This window comes from Mustelus asterias, chromosome 11 (assembly GCF_964213995.1).
Source record: "Mustelus asterias chromosome 11, sMusAst1.hap1.1, whole genome shotgun sequence".
Taxonomy (NCBI): domain Eukaryota; kingdom Metazoa; phylum Chordata; class Chondrichthyes; order Carcharhiniformes; family Triakidae; genus Mustelus; species Mustelus asterias.
This window is the reverse complement of record NC_135811.1, coordinates 48,943,942-48,968,854: the sequence shown is the minus strand read 5'-3', so window position 1 is coordinate 48,968,854 and position 24,913 is coordinate 48,943,942. Positions and strand designations below refer to the sequence as shown.

The 24,913-nt window shown below is 46.0% G+C and overlaps 2 protein-coding genes across 3 annotated transcripts in view; one reads left to right on the top strand and one right to left on the bottom strand.

Moving 5' to 3' along the window:
* The window catches only part of lipf (lipase, gastric), a 911,257-nt gene that overhangs the window by 885,798 nt on the left and 546 nt on the right, over positions 1-24,913 (top strand). The gene's annotated exons all lie outside the window — the stretch shown is intronic.
* Positions 15,799-24,913, bottom strand: part of LOC144500519 (monocarboxylate transporter 12-like) — a 64,821-nt gene continuing 55,706 nt past the window's right edge. The window contains exons 6-7 of one of the 2 annotated variants that reach the window (XM_078223563.1): positions 17,996-18,255; positions 15,799-16,293 (exon numbers count right to left, since the gene is read on the bottom strand). In XM_078223563.1, the coding sequence (XP_078079689.1) occupies positions 16,097-16,293; positions 17,996-18,255 (457 nt within the window). In that variant the 3' untranslated portion in view covers positions 15,799-16,096. The remainder of the gene's footprint in view (positions 16,294-17,995; positions 18,256-24,913) is intronic. The other variant, XM_078223564.1, reaches the window with a different exon arrangement.

The following is a 24,913-nucleotide window of genomic DNA, read 5'->3' as shown; positions in this document are numbered from 1 at the left end:
TGCGTGGACAGATCTGGCGGAACACTCCAGTACACTCCCCAGAGGGTGTCATGCGCCATTAGTGTTTGCTATGTGCTACAAAAGGGGAGAGGAGGCATTGGCTGATGAGATGGAAGAGCTGTACCTCTCCTCTGATGAGGGCATGAGGGTGATGGGGTCCTGGAAGCTGAGGAAGAGGGGAAGAGGCCATTGTGCTGGCCAGATGTGAGGCCCTCAGGAGGAGGACGATAAGATGCAGTGAGGACACTGCTGGATACGTCTCCTCCACCATGGGCCAGCATCAACACCAACATTGCTGCTTCACATATTTCACACAATTTAAATTTCACACGAGTTACTTGATGACACTGCAATGTTACATGGATTGCTCACATTACCCCGGTGCTATGAAGGATTAGGCTGCCTCAAGGGCATGCATCAGTCCTGAGACATAAGTAATCTCACAACACCAGGTTAAAGTCCAACAGGTTTATTTGGTAGCACAAGCTTTCGGAGCGTTGCCCCTTTATCAGGACTCACCTGATGAAGGGGCAGTGCTCCGAAAGCTCATACTACCAAATAAACCTGTTGGAATTTAACCTGGTGTTGTGAGACTACTTACTGTGCCCACCCCAGTCCAATGCTGGCAACTCCACATCAGTCCTGAGATGCAGTGCTACCTGGAAGAAGTCCTTCTGTCTTTAGACATCAGAATCTGCTACATCCTCACACGTTCATCAAGCGTCCCAGTAACAGCACCACCCTAAAAGATGAACAGCTATTTGGACAATCATAATTATGATCATTTCTGTATGGCTTTATCCTGGCAAGGCTTCTCAGTGAGATTCATCTTGACCAAGGCAGCCGCGCCCAATGTGTTACCGCATTAGAATCATAGAATCATAGAATCCCTACTGTACAGAAAGAGGCCATTCGGCCCATCGAGTCTGCACCGACCACAATCCCGCCCAGGCCCTACCCCCATATCCCTACATATTTACCCACTAATCCCTCTAACCTACACATCTCAGGACACTAAGGGCAATTTTAGCATGGCCAATCAACCTACCCCGCACATCTTTGGACTGTGGGAGGAAATTGGTGAGAGAGAAACATTACACTTGGGACAAGGGACCCAGTGAAATGCCTTTGGTGTGACAGCACTGACAGGCGACTCAGTGGGTTTTGGCACCCTCCCTGAAATGACGCTCTCATTGTCAGTTTCAGTTCAAGTTGAATAGTTCCATTGATCGCAACACAAGAATGGAAGTGGTACAGTGGAGAGTGACAAAGGCACTTGGCTACATGACATTGAGCTGCTTCCTCTGACATACAAGTTTATTTTTATTTATTTTGTGTTTATTTGTTAGTGTCACAAGTGGGTTTACATTAACACTGCAATGAAGTTACTGTGAAAATCCCGTAGTTGCCATTCTCCAGCACCTGTTCGGGTACACTGAGGGAGAATTTAGCATGGCCAATGCACCTAACCAGCTCGTCTTTTGGGCTGTGGGAGGAAGCTGGAGCACCTGGAGGAAACCCACGTAGACATGGGGAGAATGTGCAAACTCTGCACAGACAGTCACCAAGCCGGGAATCAAACCCAGGTCCCTGGCGCCGTGAGGCAGCAGTGCTAACCACTGTGCCACTGTGCCGCCCTAAGCGCGTGCTCATGGACAGACCTTGTCCTTGCAAAATCCAATATGATAAAACATGAATCCCTTAAGGGTCATGTCTTGACTAATGGGGAGCCCCGTTCTGGCTTATTGCACACTTGATCCTTTCACATTGGCCTAAATGTGTGGGCCTAAATGCCAATGTGGCCCTCAGAGATCACCATTTCCAACTTGCTGGAGAGTAAAGGTGATGGGATGAACATTGCTGCCAACCAACTTTGTGAAGATACCATTCTCCCCGCAATGGTCCCAACTTCAGAGTTGTAGACATTCGAGGTTGGATATTTCAGTGCCTGCACACAATGTGCCATTCCCTCATCAACCTGTCTGACACTTTGTCTGGCTGAGGACAGAGTCCATAATCTCCGTGCAGAGGCTCATCGCATGGAGATCCAGCTGAGAGACAGCAGGCATGTGGAGTGTCAGAGTACATGGGTCTTCTGCAAGCGTCATCACCTGTTCCTTTCAACAGCATCCCTTCAGCTCTCAAGAATGCAGACAAGATAGGGGGACACCTCCATCTCAATGGTACAGAGTCAACACAGCGCATCATGGCACCCTGCGACAATGGTGTATGAGATTCTTGCAGCAATCAGACTTTGCATTAAGGTGCAGGCATTGCTGATCTGGAGAGTGACGCTGAAACAGGAAACGCACTATGGTCAGAAAGTAACATACTGCACAGATGAGAAGCCCAGGATACCGACAATTACCTTTCGTGTTTACAGGAACCAAGCTTTCACACCTGATTGACATGAGCACAGCTCATCAAAAGCATTCGCAAGGAGGCATGAAATGTCTGGGGGTGTATTTACATTGGTGAACATTATGTACAAGTGTTTACCAACCATGCCCACATTATGCAACTACATCCACTTTCCTTACCCTGCTGCTCCATCTTGGTTCTCCGTAGACATCCATGGTGGAGATGGAGGCAGCCTGCTGACTTGTTGAAGTTGTAAGGCCACACTTGGAATACTCACCCGATTATAGAAAGGATATTATTAAACTAGAAAGAGTGCAGAAAAGATTTACTAAGATGCGACCGGGACTTGATGGTTTGAGTTATAAGGAGAGGCTGGTAGACTGGGACTTCTTTCCCTGGAATATAGGAGGCTTAAGGGTGATCTTATAGAGGTCTATAAAATAATAAGGGGCAGAGATCCCCTCTATGGGAAGTCTAAAATTAGAGGGATTTGGTTTAAGGGGAGACATACAAAAGGGGACAGAGGAGCAATTTTTTCACACAGAGGATGGTGAGTGTCTGGAACGAGCTGCCAGAGGCAGTAGTAGAGGTGGGTACAATTTTGTCTTTTATAAAGTAGTTGGACAGTTACATGAGTATAGAGAGGTATGGGCCAAACGTGGGCAATTGGGACTAGCTTAATGGTAAAAACTGGGCGGCATGGATAAGTTGGGCTGAGGGGCCTGTTTCCATGCTGTAAACCTCTATGACTCTATGACTGTAATGCCCTGCTGTTTGTGGTGACTTTGGTGGGCATCTTCTGTAAAGTCGAGACCTGGGGGGCCCCATCCTGCTTTTGGGGTCTTGCCGTGAGCCAGTTGCAGCTTCCCCAACCTGTGGATCCGACGTGGTCAAAGGAAGAGAGGATTGGGAGCTGCCGGACACTCGCAGAGTCACCTGGGTGGCCAGCTCTGGTTATCCTCCCTATAGGTGACTAAGGGCCCCTGACTGACTCCTTGAGTAGGGCGGCTGGAATGAGATCAAGATGTCCTGCAGCCCTCTGACATTGGTGGCACCCACCTGTGACAATGACTACAGTGACTACACCAATGGCAGCAGTGCAGGACCAATGGCCCTGGACAAAAGTCTCCCCAGCTGCCAATATCAACCTCAGTGCCAGCATGCCAATGTACTATCACCTCAGACCGAAGGTAGATGATTCCTCCATGGTGTGTTACAATCTGAGGAGCGCAGCTGACATCCCTTGCTGGCTCTCTGATGACTGTCGCTGAAGCTCCACCATCTGATTTTTGGGCCAAGTCCATTGGCTTGTCTTCTGACTCAGACCCAGCAGATACCTGGCCTCCAGCTGTCCACCAAGTGTTGACAACCTAGGATGTCCCTGTGACCCCCCTGCTGTGGATCAGACAGTGTGCGGTGGTCACCAGGTTGTGGCCCTAAGGTTACTCTGGAATTTGGTCCCACCGAGATGTCGTGTTCCTGCGCTGGTGAAGGATCTGGGTGAGCACTGTGACAGCTCATCAATGTGGTTCCCCTCAGATTCCTCATCCGAGGTATCCTCGGGGCTGAGGTTTGATGGCCTGGCAACATGTGTGTATGCTCCTTCAACGTATCTCCGTAAAACACCTTCTCTGACTGCACGGGATGGAACAGATCTGAACGGGCTTACAGCTCAGGACACTAAATGCTCTGGAGATAGGATTGCATAGAGAATAGTGGAGGCTGAGGCTAAACCATAACACAGGACTAGTAACGGCTCACTGGTGCACCTGGTTCGTCTTTTGACGTAGCGCCATCCAACCTCACAAGCATCACACACAGTTAATATCGTGTTGAACAAGATCTGATCCATGGTGTTGGCACCTTCCTTGGCATGGTATGGTTAGATCTGGTGGCACTGCCAGTGCCCCTTCTTCACCTACCTAGCCACAGCACACCCCTTGCCCTGATGGTTTGCAATTACCAGCACCATCACCCATTCTGAGAGGGTGCAGATCATCTTGATGAGGGTGTGTGATCAGGGGCGTCACAATGTGCGGATAAGAAGGGGTGGTGTCAGAGGACCAGCAGGAACCTGCTGTCACTCATTGCCAATCCCAATTTGAAAGATTCGCTGATTGCCGTGGGACACTGTAGCTCGCACTCAGGGGTATTGTTCCTGAATGGAACAATTTGCATTGGAATCATTTCCTTCGCAAATTCCATCTTTTATTCCTCTCAAATCTGTTCAAACCAAAAAAGAAAATTCCACCTGATTTTTCAGTACAAGAGCACACCCTGGTGGAGAAACAAATGGGCTGGAAACATCCAAGTTAATTTTAAAATGTAAAATCTCAAAGGATTGTGGTGTATGGGTGGGAGAGGTGGGTGTTCCATTATCGTCGGGAGTCATAGAATCCCTACAGTGCAGAAGAGGCCATTCGGCCCACCGAGTCTACACCGACTCTCTGACAGAGTATCTAACCCAGGCCCTCTCCCCCAGCCTATGCCATAACCCCACACATTTCCCATGGCCAAACCATCTAACCCACACATTTTAGGACTATGGAAGGAAATCGGAGCTCCCAGAGGAAACCCACGCAGACACGGGGAGAATGTGCAAACTCTACACTCCCTGCTCTGTTTCTGGTCAATTCAGTCAGAAACTGAAATAGGGAGATGCAGAGGACAGGTATTTAATATTCCCAATGCTGACAGTTTAACACAGGGAATGAGCGTCCATTACCTTGACGCAAGATCCACAGAAATCCTGGAAAAACACTGGAACCAATGAATGAGCATATCTCCGTGGAATGTGATCCCGCAAAACATTGCGGGTCCTATTCTGCTGTCCAGAACATGCACAAAATCAGCAGTTACTCCATCTGTAGCTTTGAGTTCCTCCCTCAGCCACACTACACTGCATTGTGGCTGGATTGCCTCCTTTTCCCATGTAATAATAATGGAGTATCTCACCATTTTAACAGGGATCACCATAGAATCCTACAGTTCAGAAGGAGGCCATTCGGCCTATCGAGCCTGCACTGACCACAATCCTACCCAGGCCCTATCCCCATAACCCCATGCATTTACCCCTAGCTAGTCCCCCTGACACTAAGGGGCAATTTAGCATGGCCAATCCACCTAACCTCCTCATCTTTGGACTGTGGGAGGAAAGACACGCAGTGAACGCGCAAACTCCACGCAGACAGTGACCCAAGCCAGGAATCAAACCCGGGTCCCTGGCGCTGTGAGACAGCAGTGCTAACCACTGTGCCATCATGCCACCCGAATGATGTATGAGTCTGAAATTTTTTTTTATATCAAGTGGTGAAAGAGCGCAGGTTTCAGCTAGTAAAAGGCAAACTTAGGAAATGAATTAATCTTTGAAAAGAGAATTTATTCCTTCAGAAGAGCAGATATATATATATATTATACAACAAAGGCAAAAACAAGGTTTCAAAGCAATTATTCTCCAGGTGAAAAACAATTGATAATTTTTTAGAAATGTCTTAGAACTGTATACAATTCTTGGATATTTTTTGGTTAAAATGATATCATAAATTTTAAAAGCAATTTCTAGTGTGTACCCTTTGTGTAAGTACTGTATAAATTAGCATTAAATCCTCTTCCAGTCATATTTTGTCTCACAGTAATGACTAAGTCCTCATGGGAGCATTTGTATCAATTTGATATGAAGGATGTCACGCATGACATGATGTTGTGTGTGATATGAATGATCGTTAATTGAGATATAACTCTATCATTCACTTCATCGAGGCAGATTCACACCCCAACAAAATCATTTGAAACAATTTCAAACTCTAAAGGTTATCTCCATTTCACAGAAGCAGCACGGTAAACATTCCAGACAGCAGGGCCCGGGATTAGATGTGGCTGAAGCTCCTAACAGATGCAGTTGCTATTTAAAGGGCCAGTGGTTCTTCAGTTTCCACGTAAAAAAGGGCTGGGCAAAGAGTACAGCCCGTCGCCAGTTCACCAGGTTTTTTGGAGCAGCAGCACAGGAAAAGGAGAATTCTCCTCATTGGCCTCAGTAAAGAAAAATCCAGAACATGCAGGAACTAGCTGTCAGAGGTAGTGCACCATCCAGTGTCCAGGCAGCGTGGAGCAGATGAGGTTACAAAGGTTTCAGTGCGTTCACCAAGGTAAGGCAAGCCAGCACTGTGCTATGTCACAGAGAGAGATCACTAACTCCTCTCACCTGATTACAGCCTGCTTGGGAGTTGTGCTCAACCGTTTTCTCAACCTTTCCTGCTGGCACAGACACGTTGCATCAGAGAACATTTCATGGCTGCCATTTCAAACTGTAAAGAAAGCTTCCTACACCACAATAAGCATGAAGCATGCTGGTCTACGTATTGAGTGACCAATTGCCAGTTTTTTGCTCTTTACATTTATAACATTATTTCTGTACTTGCAGTGCAAAACATTTCACCAGAATCAGAATTCCCCTCGTTATAGAGCCCTGAGCTATATGAAGAGCCATAATGTAGCTGAGAACATACAGAGAGTGGAGCATGGTGATGTTAGCGATCTCCTCACAGCACAGAGACAGAACTATTCTTTTCTTGTGTTTTTCCTCCCATCACTCATTCTCATCCTTATAATAAAGCAAACCGCTGTTGCTGATGTAAGCTATATTCGCTGTTTGAGAGGTTCCTACGCAGCCATGTTTCTAACATATCTTCTTGCCCGAAAGGTGAATTGGAGACCGTAATTCAACCTTTCCACAGCACTCACTCCATCCATGCCAAGTTCATCCAGCCTGGACGGTGAGGATTTCTCAGTTTGAGGTAGGTACTAATGACAGGCAAGGGCGCGAGAGAGGAGCAAGAATCTGCAGAATACCATCAGATCCAACTTGTCTTTGCTGCAGGGGGCCTCATGGGCCCAGCACTGAAAATCAATGTGGTATCTGAACACTTTCTCCAGTTTTTAGAGGGAAAGTCAAGCGCCCTGGAGGATTGGATGCTAACTGCAGAACAAATCCACTTCTCACTTCACATTATTAATGACCATCCACCAGATCTGCCGTCCTCCAGCAGGAAAAATGAGGCAACATTGGGAGTATATCTAAAGCCCTTCGAATTATTGATCATGAATTCTCTCATTGTTGCCTTGTGTTGTCTGGGACTTTAGCTTCATAGGCGCCTTGGCTTCTCACCTCTAACAGACCCAATTTCAGCACCCTGGAGGAACCATTTTGCATTTGAACAACCAAATTACAGCAGATCGGTTCACTAACACGTGGCACAAATTGCTGGTCACCTTCCAGCATTCCATATACAAATTACCGAGATTCCGCCGGCCTCACATTGAGAGAGCTGCAGCCCAAGAAAGTTATAAGACGTATGAGCAGAAGTAGGCCGTTCGGCCCATCGAGTCTGCTCCGCCATTCAATGAGATCATGACTGGTCTGATGTAGTCATTGGTTCCCCAGGCATTATAAAGAAAGGTCCAGTGAGGCCCCGTTATTGAACACTGTGCACCTTGATCTTAAAAAAAAAAATTCCTCGCACTTTCACAATTATTTTCGGAAAAAATGTCAAGCTTTTTGTCCAGCTGAAGTCCACATGCACATTGAGATGAACGAACCAATGCGGGCTGGTTACACTGCTAGTAATGCCCATCGGGCAGAATATATTCCACAGGATACACAATGTGCCTTGTTACAAATCAATTTAAGCTTTCAATACAACAGTGAGCGAATTCTTCTTCAACTTTACACACTGAGGAAAATAAACCTTACTGTTTGGTAAGTTTAGTGTCACAAGATCTGGTTACGTAGAAACTGCAACATTCTCATATGTATAATATTCTATTCTATAAATGATCGGAACCAAACAAAATTATCATCATTCAATGATGTTGTACCAGTTTTGAAACGCAAGACATTTTACAGGATATAATTCTTTGGAACACAGTATCAAACATTAAATTAAAACAATAACGAAGGTGCACCTCCTGACAGGAAGTGTCGTTCACCATGTTCTCTTCAATCTCCTCTGAACACTAGTTTACCTTCAGACTTGCTATTTGCAACTGTAGCAGGCTGCATGTGCACTCAGGGCCGCAGGGCCAACTTCCTGTTGATAGGAAGTTGGTCCTGTGGCAGACATGTGACTCACACCATGTGATGTATTTTGCCACACTCAGTGCTGTGGGCAGTGGCCATGCTCTCAGCCAGCAGGGCGGCAGAGTCAAGGGAGGTGTCACCCACCACCCTGAGAGAGCTGCTGGCTGTATGAGGGCCCCACCACCAGGTCAGGGTCTCGTAATCCTTTTTGTCTTTTGTTAATCCTGAATTTGAAGAGCGTCCTTCCCGATGGGAATGCTGAAAACAAAGTGTGTTTTTGTCACCGACATTAAGGAATAGGAGCAAGAGCAGATAGAGCCCTTCCTGGCTGCTCCAACACTCACTACGGTCGTGGCTCATCTTCAACCTAAACTCATCTTTCTGTCCGCCCCCCATTTTCCTCACGCCTCTGAGAGACCAAACATCTCTCCATCACCATAATAAATCCACAAGCTTCTGAGGTAGAGAATTCTAAAAGGCTAAAACAGTGGACGGAATTCACCACTCCCCCGCCCAACCCCCCCAAAAAATGAAGTGGCGAGAATACCAGAGCGACCAGTGCCATTCCATAAGGCGCGCTCCAGACTGCAATCGTCCCACACTCACTCACTTTTTCGGAGAGTGGTGAGCTGCATGCCAGTACTGGGGGTGGGGTGGGGTGGGGTGGGGTGGGGTGAGGTGGGGGTGGGGTGGGGTGGGGTGGGGTGGGGTGAGGTGGGGTGGGGGTGGGGGTGGGGTGGGGCTAAAAACACCACTGCAGAGCGCTCGGGCACCATTTCATAAGGGCGCCCCAATCTCAGTGTACTGGGGGCACCCCCCCCCCAATCTCACAGTGTACTGCCCCCCCCCCCCCCCGCCTTCCCCCACAGACATTGGGACCCTCATCAGCATAGCATGTTCCCCCAATCTCCTCTCTGAAATGGGTCACCAGCATCAGGGCAGTGGGGCCCTCCCAGTGGATCTCCTACATGACCCCTGACATGCCCCTTCCCCCATCAGGACCCACAACATGCCGCCCAATCAAGATCCCCTTAATGATCCACTCCTGCATGACCTCCCCTGCATAGCCCCCCCATCATAGTCCCCCCTGCATAGCCCCCCTATCCTAGTCCCCCCTGATTAGCCCCCCATCATTGGCTCCCACTCGTAGCCCCCCCATTATAGTCCCCTCTGCATAGCAGCGCCCCCCCCCCCGCCATCGTAGACTCCACTGTCATAACCCCCCTTCTATTGATAACCTCCACTTAGGCCCCAACACACTCAGACTCCACTCTCTTGATACTGCCCTGGCACACCGGTAGTTCCCACTGGTACTGCCAGGGTGTCCAGTGGGCACTACCCAATAGGCATTGCCCCAATGGGCATTACCAGGCCATGCCCCTGACCACCTGGACGCTTCAATGACCTCCGAGCATCCTATCTCTGCTAGTGGAGACCAGTACCGATTCACGCGCGTGTGACATCCCGTCAGAGAGGTGAAAACATTCCGGGGGGGGGGGGGGGGGGGGGGGGGGGGGTGTGAGGAAACGATCATGTGCAACACTCATTAATGAGACTGCAATCCAATCAGTCTCATGCTAATCGGCCTTGCGCCCTTTCTGGGCACGATTCTGTTTGTGCCAGGAGAAAGCGGCCAGGGCAATTGCAAACTGTTTGGCGCTGGGCACGGAACCAATTTTTAGGTCCGCACGCAGCAAGGTCAAAAACTCACCCGATGAGTCACAATGCCTACCCTTATTTACCAATCAGCTGTACAGTCCCCTCCAGAGTGATTCTCTCCTTGAGAACTTGTTAACCAAGAGATTCCTGAAGAATAATGATACAATCGCAGGGAAGTATACAAAACAAACATATGGTAGTAACATTCAGACAGCCATCAGTTAGTCAGTAGATACTACACCAGCTCCAGGGTGCAAGACCTGTCAACTGGATTACGTTACATTACATCCCCGTCATAATGGGGAATAAAGAAATGGTCGAGGAATTAAATTCGAACTTTGATTCAGCTTCCACAAAGGAAGACATGAATAATGTACCAGAAGTTCTGAGAGAAACCAAGTTTTAGTGAGGAGCTGAAGGAAATCAGCTTTAGTAGAGAAATGGTTTTGGGGAAATTGATGCGATTGAAGGTGGATAAATCTCCAGGTCCTGATAATCTTCATCCCACAGTACTTAAGGAAGTGGTCCTGGAAATAGTAGATCCACTGGTGGTTATTTTCCAAAATTCTTTAGACTCTGGACTGGTTCCTACAGATTGGAGGCTAATGTAAGCCCGCTATTCAAAAAGGGAGGTAGAGAGAAAACAGGGAACTATAGACCAGTGAGCCTAACGTCAGTACTGGGGAAGTTGCTAGAGTCCATTATTAAGGATTTCATAACTCAGCATTTGGAAGGCAGTAGTATAATCGGCATGGATTTACAAAAGGAAAATCATCTTTGACAAATCTATTGGAATTCTTTGAGGATGTAACTAGTGGAGTTGACCAAGGAGAACCAGTGAATGTTGTTTATTTAAACTTTCAGAAGGCTTTTGACAAGGTCTCACATTGCAGACTACTATGTAAAGTTAAAGCACATGGGATTGCAGGTAATGTCTTGAGATGGATAGAAACCTGGTTAACAGATAGGAAGCAAAGAATTGGCATAAAGGGTCTTTTTCTGATTAGCAGTCAGTGACTAGTGGGATTCCGCAGGGATCTGTGCTCAGACCCCAACTGTTCACATTATATATTAATGATTTGGAAGAGGGAACTATGTATTATCTCCAAATTTGCAGATGATACAAAGTTGGGTGGGAGAGTGAGCTGTAAGGAGGATGCAGAGATGCTTCAGCATGGTTTGGACAGGCTGAGTGTGTGGGTATCTGCATAGCAGATGCAGTATAATGTGGATAAATGTGAGGTTATCCACTTTGGTAGCAATAATGGGAAGACAGATTATTACTTGAATGAGTGTAAATTGAGTGAGGTGGATACTCAGCGAGACCTTGGAGTCCTCGAGCATCAGTCGCTGAAAGTTAGTGCACAGGTACAGCAGGCAGTAAAGAAGGCAAATGGTAAATTGGCCTTCATAGCAAGAGGATTTGAGTATAGGGATAGGGATGTTTTGTTGAAATTGTATAAGGCATTGGTGAGGCCAGATCTGGAGTATTGTGTGCAGGTTTGGTGTCCTTATCCATGGAAGGATGTCCTTGCTTTATAGGGAGTACAGCGAAAGTTTACCAGGCTGATTCCTGGGATGGCAGGTCTGTCATATGAAGAGAGGCTAACTCAGTTAGGATTGTATCCACAGGAGTTTAGAAGAATGAGTGGGTATCTCATAGAAACTTATACAATTCTAACAGGATTAGACAGGGTAGATTCAGAAAGAATGTAGCCAATGGTGGGGGAGTCCAGAACTGGGGGTCATACATTGAGGATAAGGGGTAAACCTTTTAGAACTGCGGTGAGGAGAAATTTCTTCACCCAGAGGGTGGTGAATGTGTAGAATTCACTACCATAGAAAGTAGTTGGGTCCAAAACGTTGTCTGATTTCAAGAAGAAATTAGATATAGCTCTTGGGGCTAAAGGGATCAAGGGATATGGGGGGGAAATCAGGATATTGAATTCGATGATCAGTCATGATGAAAATGAATGGTGGAGCAGCTCGAAGGGCCAAATGGCCTACTCCTGCTTCTAGTTTCTATGTTTCTATGGAATGCAAAACATTAAATTAGAACAGTAAATACTTAGTGGGCCTGCCAAAATCCATGCCCAGTGCAAGCAGCTAACAATTAGCATTGTCACTCAAATCGCTAACCTGCTTATACCCGGCATGGATTTGGAATAATCCTGAACTGAGCCAGCAAGAGAATATCTAAAGCAGGAAATTCCTCTCCCAGCCAACACCATCAAAGCAGATCAATGAAAGATTGTAAATCAGAAAGCAAAACAAGAAACTCTGGCTGTACACTGATTATTCAGTCCTTGCAGGATGGGAGATAAGCATTTGAAGTGTGAATGCTTTAGTCCTCTGAAGTGTGGACACCTCAAATGTCACACTCTGTCCTTCCTTGAATACAGATGATAAGTAAATCTGTGTGTATTTCAATCATCGTCATGTTTTATTCCATCAGCTGATAATTTTCTGCAGTATTGCCACAACATTCAGCTGCCCAGCACTCATTGTTTAGGAACAATGCCCTGGGCATCCCAAGCGGTGCCCACGGCATGCACACCTATTTCCAATGAGGGTATTGGGGTGCTCCTAATGAGACCAAAATGTGCACAGCAGGAAGATTGTGACGTCAATCCACTTCAACATGACCAAACAGCAGTGACTCAGGAAGCCTGGGGTGGCAGCGCAGCGGGCCGGGAGACATTAACGGAGACCATGTAGCAGCCTTCCCGCTGGGCGCCATGGCCTCCGCGCATCTCCAGCCGGAGATTCCGGATTTCCGGCATCGCCAGCTCCAAGCTAGAAATCGGTGCGGTGCTGAATGAATTATTTAAATAACTATTAGCATATCATTAGCGGGCCTGGCACTGAGGTCTCCGGGCCCATTAGTGTCTCCCCCTCACCAAGAGTGTTTTACTCCAGAGGGCTTTATAACAGCTCCCCACTCGCGGTGGCCAGAACCCGCTAAAGTGAAGGGAGGCCCTCAAGGCCCCGGCATCGGGCTGTGCCAAGGGGATGGGGCCGGGATCGGGGTGGGGGGTCGGGTCTGCTGGGAGGAGGGGAAATCGGGGCTGCTGGTGTGGGGTGAGGGAGGTGTAAGATCATGACTGCCGGGGTTGGCGGGGGGGGGGGGGGGGGGGGGGGTGATGGTGGTGGGGGGGGGGGGATCAGGACAGCTGGGGGGGCGAGGTTTGAGACAAGCCGGGGGTGGACGGGGGGGGTGTCAAGGCTGGCCCGGACATGTCTGGGGATGTGGGGGGAGGGGGTGGGGCGGGGGCAGCGATCGAGCAATGAAGCCGGCCAGTGATTGGGAGGCCGACAGTGCGGGGCTACTGTGCATGGAGAAGGAGAAAGGGAGTGGAATTTTTTGGATAAGTCTATCGGCCATACGTATAATGGGTGAAATGGCCTCTTTCTGTGCTCTATCATTCCAGCATTCTGATGCCTTATTTTCTCCATCATTACAAAAGACCACACTTGAGGTGAAAGTCAAGATTAAAAGTTACTCTGAAAAATTCCAGAAAGGCAGCACTTGGATCTGTTCTAATAAATCATACTCCTACTCTAACAGGAATAACTTGCAACCATCTTAACAGAAAAGAATCAAGCTCTTCCTTTTCATGCTTGTATGATTCCACCCTAAGCCTCAGAGGTCCGTATGTATTACATTTTTTTTAACATTATACATAACGAGTTAAAGTTCTTGCCAAAAGTAAATCAGAACAGGCAATTTAAAAGCCAAACACAAATTGATTCATAGCAAGTCAATCCACAGAAGGCTTTGGTATTGGAACAGGAATAGATAGGTCTTCAGTCCCTCCATCTTATCCGTCCATCCAGTTAAATCCCACTGACTCCCACTGACCTGACGAAGGAGCAGCGAGCGCTCCGAAAGTTAGTGTGGCTTTTGCTACCAGATAAACCTGTTGGACTTTAACCTGGTGTTGTGAGACTTCTTACTGGTCACAGAATCACAGAATCCCTACAGTGCAGAATCCCACTCAAACCCTCTCCCTGTAACCCCACATATTTACCCTGCTAATTCCTCTGAAACGAAGGGGCAATTTAGCATGGCCAATCCACCTAACCCGCACATCTTTGGAGTGTGAGAGGAAACCGGAGCACCCGGAGGAAACCCACGCAGACACGGCGAGAACGTGCAAACTCCACACAGACAGTGACCCGAGGCCGGAATTGAACCCGGTTCCCTGGGACTGTGAGGCAACAGTGCCAATCATGCCTCAAATCTATACAAACAATAGCTCCATATCCCTTGATAAACAAATCTAACAAAAATCTATCGATCACAGTCTTAAAAATTTCCACTGACCCAGCATCAACATGAGGTATGAGAATTGAAACTGATACTGGACAGATATACGATCACTTATAGAACATAGAACATAGAACATAGAACATTACAGCGCAGAACAGGCCCTTCGGCCCACGATGTTGCACCGACCAGTTAAAAAAAAAAAAAACTGTGACCCTCCAACCTAAACCAATTTCTTTTCGTCCATGAACCTATCTACGGATCTCTTAAACGCCCCCAAACTAGGCGCATTTACTACTGATGCTGGCAGGGCATTCCAATCCCTCACCACCCTCTGGGTAAAGAACCTACCCCTGACATCGGTTCTATAACTACCCCCCCTCAATTTAAAGCCATGCCCCCTCGTGCTGGATTTCTCCATCAGAGGAAAAAGGCTATCACTATCCACCCTATCTAAACCTCTAATCATCTTATATGTTTCAATAAGATCCCCTCTTAGCCGCCGCCTTTCCAGCGAAAACAATCCCAAATCCCTCAGCCTCTCCTCATAGGATCTCCCCTCCATACCAGGCAACATCCTGGTAAACCTCCTCTGCACCCTCTCCAAAGCCTCCACATCCTTCCTGTAATGTGGGGACCAGAACTGCACACAGTACTCCAAGTGCGGCCGCACCAGAGTTGTGTACAGTTGCAACATAACGCTACGACTCCTAAATTCAATCCCCCTACCAATAAACGCCAAGACACCATATGCCTTCTTAACAACCTTATCTACTTGATTCCCAACTTTCAGGGATCTATGCACACATACACCTAGATCCCTCTGCTCCTCCACACTATTCAAAGTCCTCCCGTTAGCCCTATACTCAACACATCTGTTATTCCTACCAAAGTGAATTACCTCACACTTCTCCGCATTAAACTCCATCCGCCACCTCTCGGCCCAACTTTGCAACCTGTCTAAGTCTTCCTGCAAACTACGACACCCTTCCTCACTGTCTACCACACCACCGACTTTGGTGTCATCAGCAAATTTGCTAATCCACCCAACTATACCCTCATCCAGATCATTAATAAATATTACAAACAGCAGTGGCCCCAAAACAGATCCCTGAGGTACACCACTTGTAACCGCACTCCATGATGAATATTTACTATCAACCACCACCCTCTGTTTCCTATCCGCTAGCCAATTCCTGATCCAATTTCCTAGATCACCCCCAATCCCATACATCTGCATTTTCTGCAGAAGCCTACCATGGTGAACCTTATCAAACGCCTTACTAAAATCCATATATACCACGTCCACTGCCTTGCCCCCATCCACCTCCTTGGTCACTTTCTCAAAAAACTCAATAAGGTTAGTAAGGCACGACCTACCTGCCACAAAACCATGCTGACTATCACCTATCAATAAATCAGATACATTTACAGGAGTCACATGTCCACACATAGGCCCTTTTTAATTGAAAAATAGGTGTTATCAAAGGCGTAGTTGGTGGTGCAGTCAGCAAGTCAATGGGAACTGAAAAGATTTTTTAAAAACAATTATATATACATTTATCAAAATACTTTGGCCTTGAAAGAATTGACAAAATATTTACCAATAGCTGCTCAAGTATAAAGATTGCCTATTTTATAATGTTTCCATGTTTTGAGGGCTTTTCTAAATGCCAGAGATTTTGTGCTTGTATTTTCTTATCATAACAGTGCTTTGTGAACTGTTCTTTTTATATTGGATCAAGTGTTGCAGTATGAAACGTTGTAGTGCCAGGTTCTGTCTCTATGACGGCTGTTTGAAGGTCAACTGAATTTCTGCATTTCCTTATCAAGTCGGCAGAAATGACCAACATGGAACTGACTATCATGGACAACCCACTGACGAGGAACGCTGCCGTATAACTTGCTGTCGTATCAACCAACCAACCTGCAGGGGAAAAGAGGATTCCTGAATTAAAATCAGTGCTTAGCTACAGGCGCCCTATTACAATCATTTCAAAAAGCATTTACCACTCCCACAGCCACTGTCACACCCTGTTGGCGTGACATATGTAACATGTGCAGGCACCAACAGTAATGCTGACCATATAACTGGTGCAAGCTTAGGTGGGAACTAAGTCAGACATGCAAGTCAGTTTGGATAGCAGTTCTGGCAGCAATAACCTACCGAAGTATAACACAATCCTCCTACTATTAAAACCATCAAGCTCACGAGTGAGTCAGCTGTCAAATTCCCAGCCAGTTATTGCTTTTGAGAGACTGTGGTTAAAATGCACTGAAAGTGTACTCACTCTCCCTCTCTCTTTTTGGAACAGTCACTGTTGCAAAAGAGAGTTCTGCACCCAATCATACACTACTTGTGGTCGTGATGAATAGTTTGGCTGAAGCTTGTTGGGTAAAGGTTCCTCTGGGACATGGGCTCCATGTTGGAAGCATGGGGAATGATTGGCACACGCATCAAAGTTTTGGGCAGAGAATAGCAAATATGTTAATCGTAAAATTATCATTTTTTTTATTAATTCATGGAACATGGGCATTTCTGGCTGGCCAGCATCTATTGCCCATCCCTAGTTGCTCAAGGGCAGTTGAGAGTCAACCACATTGATATGGCTGCGGAGTCACGTGTAGGTCAGGCCAGGTAAGGATGGCAGATTTCCTTCTCTAAAGGACATTAATGAACCAGATGGGTTTTTCCGACAATTGATTTGATTCGAATTATTATTGTTACATGTATTAGCATGCCGTTCATAGAGAAGGAAACGAGAGAGTGCAGAATATAGTGTTACAGTCATAGCTAGGGTGTAGAGAAAGATCAACTTAATGTGAGGTAGGTCCATTCAAATATCTGATGGCAGTAGGGAAGAAGCTGTTCCTGAGTTGGTTGGTACGTGACCTCAGACTTTTGTATCTTTTTCCCGATGGAAGAAGGTGGAACAGAGAGTGTCCAGGGTGCGTGGGGTCCTTAATTATGCTGGCTGCTTTGCCGAGGCAGCGGGAAGTGTAGACAGAGTCAATGGATGGGAGGCTGGTTTGTGTGATGGATTGGGCTTCGTTTACGACCTTTTGTAGACTCTTAATTCCAGATATTTTATATGACTTTTAAAAAATGGAGGTTTGGCAGCACAGGAAGAGTCCATTTAGCTTCCTTTGTCTATGTCACTCATTGCCCATATATGATTGGCCTAATAGCTCCACAGTGCGTTTACTGCCATCCTGCTAAGGGGTAAGAATTCAGTGCAAAAACCGTGCCTTAAACTGGGTGATTGCACCTTCAAATGAGAGCTGTGGAATCTTTATATTGGACTGCTGCCCATCACAAGAGTGCAGTTTAACTGGTACTAGCTGAAACAGAATAATGAATAAATCAAACCAGTGAAAAATTCAAAATACACTTTCAATAAAAAGATCCTTAAGAGATTATGGGGGAGGGGGGGCAGCGGCTGGATATGATTAACGGCAACAGCACCGGGTTCAATTCCCATCCCGGCTGAGGTAGACTTGGGGTCTGCCTCCTCGCCCTACCTGTAGTCAAAAAAAACACAACACTTTGCCATGGTTTGGTAATTAATTGGCAAGGACTTTGAGACTCAAAAGACAGAGAAGGATAGATAATGTAATGTATTACTGACCTGCTATTGGTGGTCCGATCAGGTAAGGTATCCCGTGAATAAAGTAAACTATTCCCAGAGCAGAGGGGAGGAAAGCGTTTCCTGCTATATCTGAGGTTACAACTGGGATAAGAGCAACATAAGCCCCATCAAAGTATCCATAAAGAACTGCATAGGGAACAAGGAGTGGGAAAGATCTCAGAATGGGAATGAACAGAGAGCAGAGACCATCCAGCCCAATTGTCAAAATGTAACAGTATTTGCGGTACTTCTTCAAAAACCTGCAGATTTAAAGAGAGAGCATTGCTAGAATAAAAATATTAATATTCAGTCTGAATAACGTGGCCAACAAGCAAGTTCCTAATGCTTGGGCATATTTCAGTACACTCAAAATGGACAATTGCAGCACTATTGATGGCCATTCCTCCCTGTTTAGAACTGATTTAGATCATTTAGAACCGAGATACAATACATTTGACTGATACAAACCTCCAAACAACTAAACATTTCCCTTCAAATGAAATAAAACACCATTCAAGTGGAGACTTTGAACCCATGGTACAATAATAATCCAATTCAATTACACTCATGGGGTGGGATTTTCCAGCCACGCACACCCCAAAACCGGAAAATCCTGCCTGAGGTCAATTGAACTTTGCATGGTTCCGCCCCCCAAATCCCCCCCCCCCCCCACAATTCCTGTGGCAGGTGGGACGGGACAGGAAAATTCCCCCCATGTTTTTCTCCACTTAAAGCTTATCAGTTACTTGGAAATAAAAACAGAGCATGCTGGGAAGTGCTCAGCGAGTTGGGCCACAGCTGTGGGGACAGAGACAAAGTTAACGTTTCAGGTCAAAACAGGAAAGAGGCAGGGTGAGGCCTCTGAAGGGCTGTAGGCAGGAAGAGATGAAACCGCAAAAGGCATGATGGTACAACAGAATATGAGCTGAAAATGACCAAAGTAGAAACATTACCAGCACTTGGTTTTCAAAAGAAAAATGAGGCAGAGGTTAGAATGTCCTGAACCCAGAAGGTCATAAAGGTTGACAGAGATGTAAAGAGATCAGACATCGTCTTTTTAAAATATTTATTTGTGGGACATGGGCATCGCTGGCCAGCCAGCATTTATAGCCCCTCCCTAGTTGCCCTTGATGAAACAGAAAAATAAACAAAATCCTGCAGATGCTGGAATCAGAAACAAGAACAGAGGATGCCAGAAAAACTCAGCAGGTACAATTCTGGACGCCACACTACCAGAAGGATGTGGATGCTTTGGAGTGGGTGCAGAAGAGGTTTACCAGTATGTTACCTGGTCTGCAGGGTAAAAGCTAGGAGGAGAGGTTGGATAAACTCGGTTTGTTCCCACTGGAACGACGGACATTGAAGGATGACCTGCTAGAGGTTTACAAGATTATGAATGGCATGGACAGGGTGGATAGTCAGATGCTCTTTCCTCGGGTAGAAAAGTCAAGTTCTAGGGGACATAGTTTTAAGATGCGTGGGGAACAGTTTAGAGATGTACGAGCCACGTTTTTTACACAAAGGGTGGTGAATATCTGGAATGCGCTGCCTGGGGAGATAGTGGGAGCAGGTACGATAGCAGCATTTATGGGGCACCTAGATAAATACATGAATAGGATGGGAATGGAAGGATACGGACTCTGTAAGTGCATATGGTTTTAGCTTAGATAGGCATCATGATTGGCGCACGCTTGGAGGGCTGAAGGGCCTGTTCCTGTGCTGTACTGTTCTTTGTTCTTTGTCCTTGTCTACCAGCAGCTACTTGGAGACAAACAGAAGGGGATAACATTTCGAGTCCTTTGATTCCTGTTCTGACAAAGAGTCAAAGGACTCAAAATGTTAACTCTTTCTCTCCCAGGAGATGATAAAATGGAGATGGTTGGATTCAGAAATTGGATAGCGTTAAAGTGCCAAAGGTTAGTTGACGAGTCACAGATGGAGGCGGGATAAGAATGCAGAAGGGAAGAAAATACAGACTCAAGATAGGAAGAAATAAGTTCCATGAGCAAGGTCAAGCTGAAACGATGGGTGTACTGGACCAGTCATGTCTATGGCTCTTTAGAAGGAGGCAGTAGAGTTGGGAGACTTGAGCACATCATACATAGACTGACATCGCAGTGCAGCACTGAGGGACTGTTGCATTGCCCAAACTACTATCTCTCAGGTGAGGTGTTATTGAGGTTGCAACTGCCATGAAAGTGAAAGTGAAAGATTCCATGGCACTCTGTTGAAAGGCAAAGTTCCTGTGTCCTCCTCACCCCTTATCCAGCAACTCCAAAAGAAGGCCAACTAGTCAGTGCCATTTTATGAGATCTTAATGTTGCTGTGCTAGCCCGCATTAGTAACTGTGAATCAAAAATAATTAACTTTGTAGCCTTTTGGACAATGTGTAAAGTATTTATAAGTGTTTTGTTTAGCTGGGTCAATAATTTGGGGATGATATCATTAATCTGTAGGAGATCTCATGGCATGATGGTAGAGTCTCTGCCTCTGAGCCAGAAGCTTGAAGTTCAAGTCCCATTCCAGGACGCAATGCCTTTGAAATGTGCATGCATAATGTGGCCAAACAGATTGAGTATCAACATAGAATCCCCACAGTGCAGAAAGAGGCCATTCAGCCATCGGGTCTGCACGGACTCCCGCTCTATCTACACAATCCCACACACTTACCATGGCTAATACCCCCAGCCTACGCATTCTGGGATGTTAAGGGGCAATTTAGCATGGCCAATCCACCTAATCCATCTTTGGACTGTCGAAGGAACACAGTAAGAAGTTTAACAACACCAAGTTAAAGTCCAACAGGTTTATTTGGTAGCAAAAGTGGCTTTTGCTACCAAATAAACCTGTTGGAATTTAACCTGGTGTTGTTAAACTTCTTACTGTGTTTACCCCAGTCCAACGCCTGCATCTCCACATCATGACTGTGGAAGGAAACCAGAGCACCCGGAGGAAACCCACGCAGAACAGGGAGAACTCCACACAGTGATTCAAGCCCAGGTCCCTGGTGCTGTGAGGCAGCAGTGCTTGGAGAAACTTAGTTTGTTCTCACTGGAATTATGGAGGTTGAGGGGCGACCTGATAGAAGTCTACAAGAATATGAGGGGCATGGACAGAGTGGATAGTCTGAAGCTTTTTCCCAGGGTGGAAGAGTCAATTACTAGGGGGCATAGCTTTAAGGTGCGAGGGGCAAGGGTTAAAGGAGATGTACGAGACAAGCTTTTTACACAGAGGGTGTTGGGTGCCTGGACCACGCTGCCAGGGAGAGGTAGTGGAAGCAGATACGATAGTGACTTTTAAGGGGCGTCTGAATACATGAATAGGATGGGAATAGAGGCATATGGTCCCCGGAAGGGTAGGGGATTTTAGTTCACACGGGCAGCATGGTCAGTGCAGGCTTGGAGGATCAAAGGGCCTGTTCCTGTGCTGTAATTTTCTTTGTTCTTTGCTAACCACTGTGCCACCGTGCTGCCCCTGTAAATCCTTCTGACTATGCCAATGACAGGCAGTAACAGTAGGAGAGATTCCTGATCGACCGTGTGATGGAAAGAAAGTTGAAGCCCCTCTCCCATCACTACTCATGACTGTATGTAAGACTACATAGTGCCACAGAGATTGTAACGCCTTGGCGGGGGGCTCGATGGCTCATTCGATGTTCGATCCCTGCGGTGAATTCAGATCTACTTCCTTGCCCTACCCGGGGTGGAGGTTGCGCTGCTCTGGGTTGGATCTGCCTTCAGGCAGAGAACTGAAGAAGAAGGTATTAATCCATGGACGAAGACATCTGCAGCAAGGTGCAATGATTTTATTTTAAGTGGAAGTATTTTAATTCTGTGCCCCTTAAAATATCAAATTATTCTATGAAAAGTACAGAACTAGAGAGTCGTAAAAATTTTAAACTAAAAAAGGTTTAAAATAAACATGCACACACGCACTAGAATAAAAGAAAGACGGTGGGCAGGACTTTACGGCCTCACACTCGTCCGGAAACCGTTAAATCCTGCCTGAGATCAACGGGCCTTCCCATTGTCCGCTCCTCGCCTGCTCCTGGCGGGCGGGCCGGTTAAATTCTGGCCACTGCTCTGAAATCATTAAAAATGACTCGTAACTGGGTGAGTCAGAAAATGGAATGTTGACATTTATTGTGAGGGGAGGAATGGAATATTCATTAGGAAAGGATAACTGCAACTGTACAGGCCTTGGCGAGAGTGCACCTGGAGTACTGTGTACAGTTTTAGTCTCCTTACTTAGAGAGGAATATACTTGCATTGGAAGCAGTCCAGAGAAGGTTCAGTAGGCTGGGATGATTCCTGAGGTGAAGGGGCTGTCTTGTGAGGAACAGTTGAAAGTATGTGATTGGAGTTTAGAAGACTGAGGGGTGATCTTATTGAAACGTATCAGATTGTGAGAGGGCATGACACAGGGTAGAAGCTGGCAGAATCTTTACCCTCCTGGGGCAGTCGAGAACTAGGTGGCACAGTTTAAAAATAAGTGATCTCCCATTTAAAAAATTTTTTTAAGTTTAAGTATTAGTGTCACAAGTAGACTTAACACTACGGTGAAGTTACTGTTAAAATCCCCTAGTCGTCACACTCTGGCGCCTGTTGGGGCACACTGAGGGAGAATTTAGCATGGCCCAATGCACCTAACCAACACGTCTTTCAGACGATGGGAGGAAACCAGAGCACCCGGAGGAAATCTATGTAGACATGAGGAGGGCGTGCAGACTCTGCACAGTTACGCAAACCAGGAATTGAACCTGGGTCTCTGGCGCTGTGAGGTAGCTGTGTTAACCACTGTGCCACCCCGTGATGGAGATGTTGAGGAGATGATGAGGCTTTTTTTTTTCTCTCAAAGGGTTGTTAAATTTTGGAATTCTCTTCCCCAGAGAGCAGTGGAGGCCCAGTCATTGAATAGATTCAAGGCTAAGTTATACAGATTTTTGATTTGTCAAGAGTTATGGAGTTATGCAAGAAAGTGGAATTCACAATCAGTTCAGCCCTGCTCTATTGAATGGTGGAGCTGGCTCAGTGGTCCAAATGGCCTACTCCTGCTCCTTTTACCGATCTTATAAAAAGGCATTGTGGCGTCAGGAATTGTATCGAGGGTTTTTAACTATAATAACTTCATCAGTCTAGTAGCAACATCTTTTTAAAATTTTAAAACATATTTTAGTTCAAACAACATGCATTCGTATTGTGACTTTAACGTCTCAAAACAGGGTAGATTCAGAAAGAATGTTCCTGATGGTGGGGGAGTCCAGAACTGGGGGGTGATAGTTTGAGGAAAAGGGGTAAACCTTTTAGAACTGAGGTGAGGAGAAATTTCTTCACTCAGAGGGTGGTGAATGAGTGGAATTCACTACCACAGAAAGTAGTTGAGGCCAAAACATTGTCTGATTTCAAGAAGGAATTAGATATAGATCTTGGAGCTAAAGGGAACAAGGGATATGGGTGGAAAGAGGGATCAGGACATTGAATTTGATGATCAGCTATGATCAAAATGAATGGCGGAGCAGGCTCGAAGAATTCAATCAAGTTTGTGAGGCAAGACCTTCCTTTGACAAATCCATGCTGACCATCCCTGACAGGTCCATGCCTCTCTACGTGACAGCTAATCCTATCTCTCAGGATCGATTCTACTAATTTGCCCACCACCAATGTAAGACTAACTGGCCTATAATTGTTCGGCATTTCCTTTTATCCAACAATGGAACTCCGTTTGCATTTCTCCAGTCCTCAGGTTCCTCCCCTGTATTTAGTGAGGATTGGAAAATCATCCTCAGAGCATCTGCTATTTTCTCCCTGACCTCCTTCAGCAACCTCAGAAACAATCTATCTAACTCTGGCAATTTATCAAATTTCAAGGGTTCCCAGCCTTCGGGAATTTCCCCTCTCTTTATGATTACCCCGTCCAATATCTCACAATCTTCCTCCTAGACTACTAAGTCTGCATCATCTCTTTCCTTTATAAACATGGAGACAAATATCATTTAAAACCCTTCTCACAGCCTCTGCACACAAGTTCTCTTCATCTTTAATTACTTTTTCCTTAACCAACCTTGTACCATTAATATATTGGTAGGACATCTTTGGCTTTTCTTTAACTTTACTTGCCAATCTTTTTTCATGCCCTCTCTTTGAGTTCCTTATTTCCTTTTTTACTTCGTCCCTGCACTTCCTATATTAATCTGAGCTATCTGCAGTGCTTAGTTCTTTGTGCCTGTCATTCCTTTTTCTGTTTGATCTTCCCCGGTATTCTTCTAGGCAACTAGAGGGGGGTCTAGATTTGGTCGATTATGAAAGGTATTGCGAGAGGACATCTGGAGAGAACGTTTCCTCTTGCAGGGAAGACTATAACTAGGGACCATCAATATAATATTGATGGAAGAAAGGTATCATTAGGAAATCCAGAAAAAACATCTTCATCCAAAGAGTGGCGGGAATGTGGAACTCACTAGCACAGAGTGTTGAAGTGAATAGTATCGATGAGTTTAAGGGAAAGCTAGACAAGCCTATGAAGGAGTAGGGAAATGATGATCGATTTAGATGACAAAAAATGGGAGGCGGCTTGAGTGGAGTATAAATGCCAGTATAGCCTTGTTGGGCTGAATGGTCTGTTTCTGATTCTGCCAGAATTCCTACGTAACGAAACATGAACTCTGTTCCTATCTCCAGACATGGTGCTGATCTGCCGAGTGTTGCCAACACTTGGTGATTTTATTTTAGTTTTGCAATGCTTTGTGGCCTATGGCAGATTCCTTACTTCGTCACTGTTAATTATTACAGCCTACTTCAACAATAACAAAAAGATATCCATCATCCGAAAAATGGCAGATGGAGTTTAACCCTGATAAGTGCGAGGTGATTCATTTTGGTAGGACAAAATTGAATGCGGATTACAAGGTCAAAGGTAGGG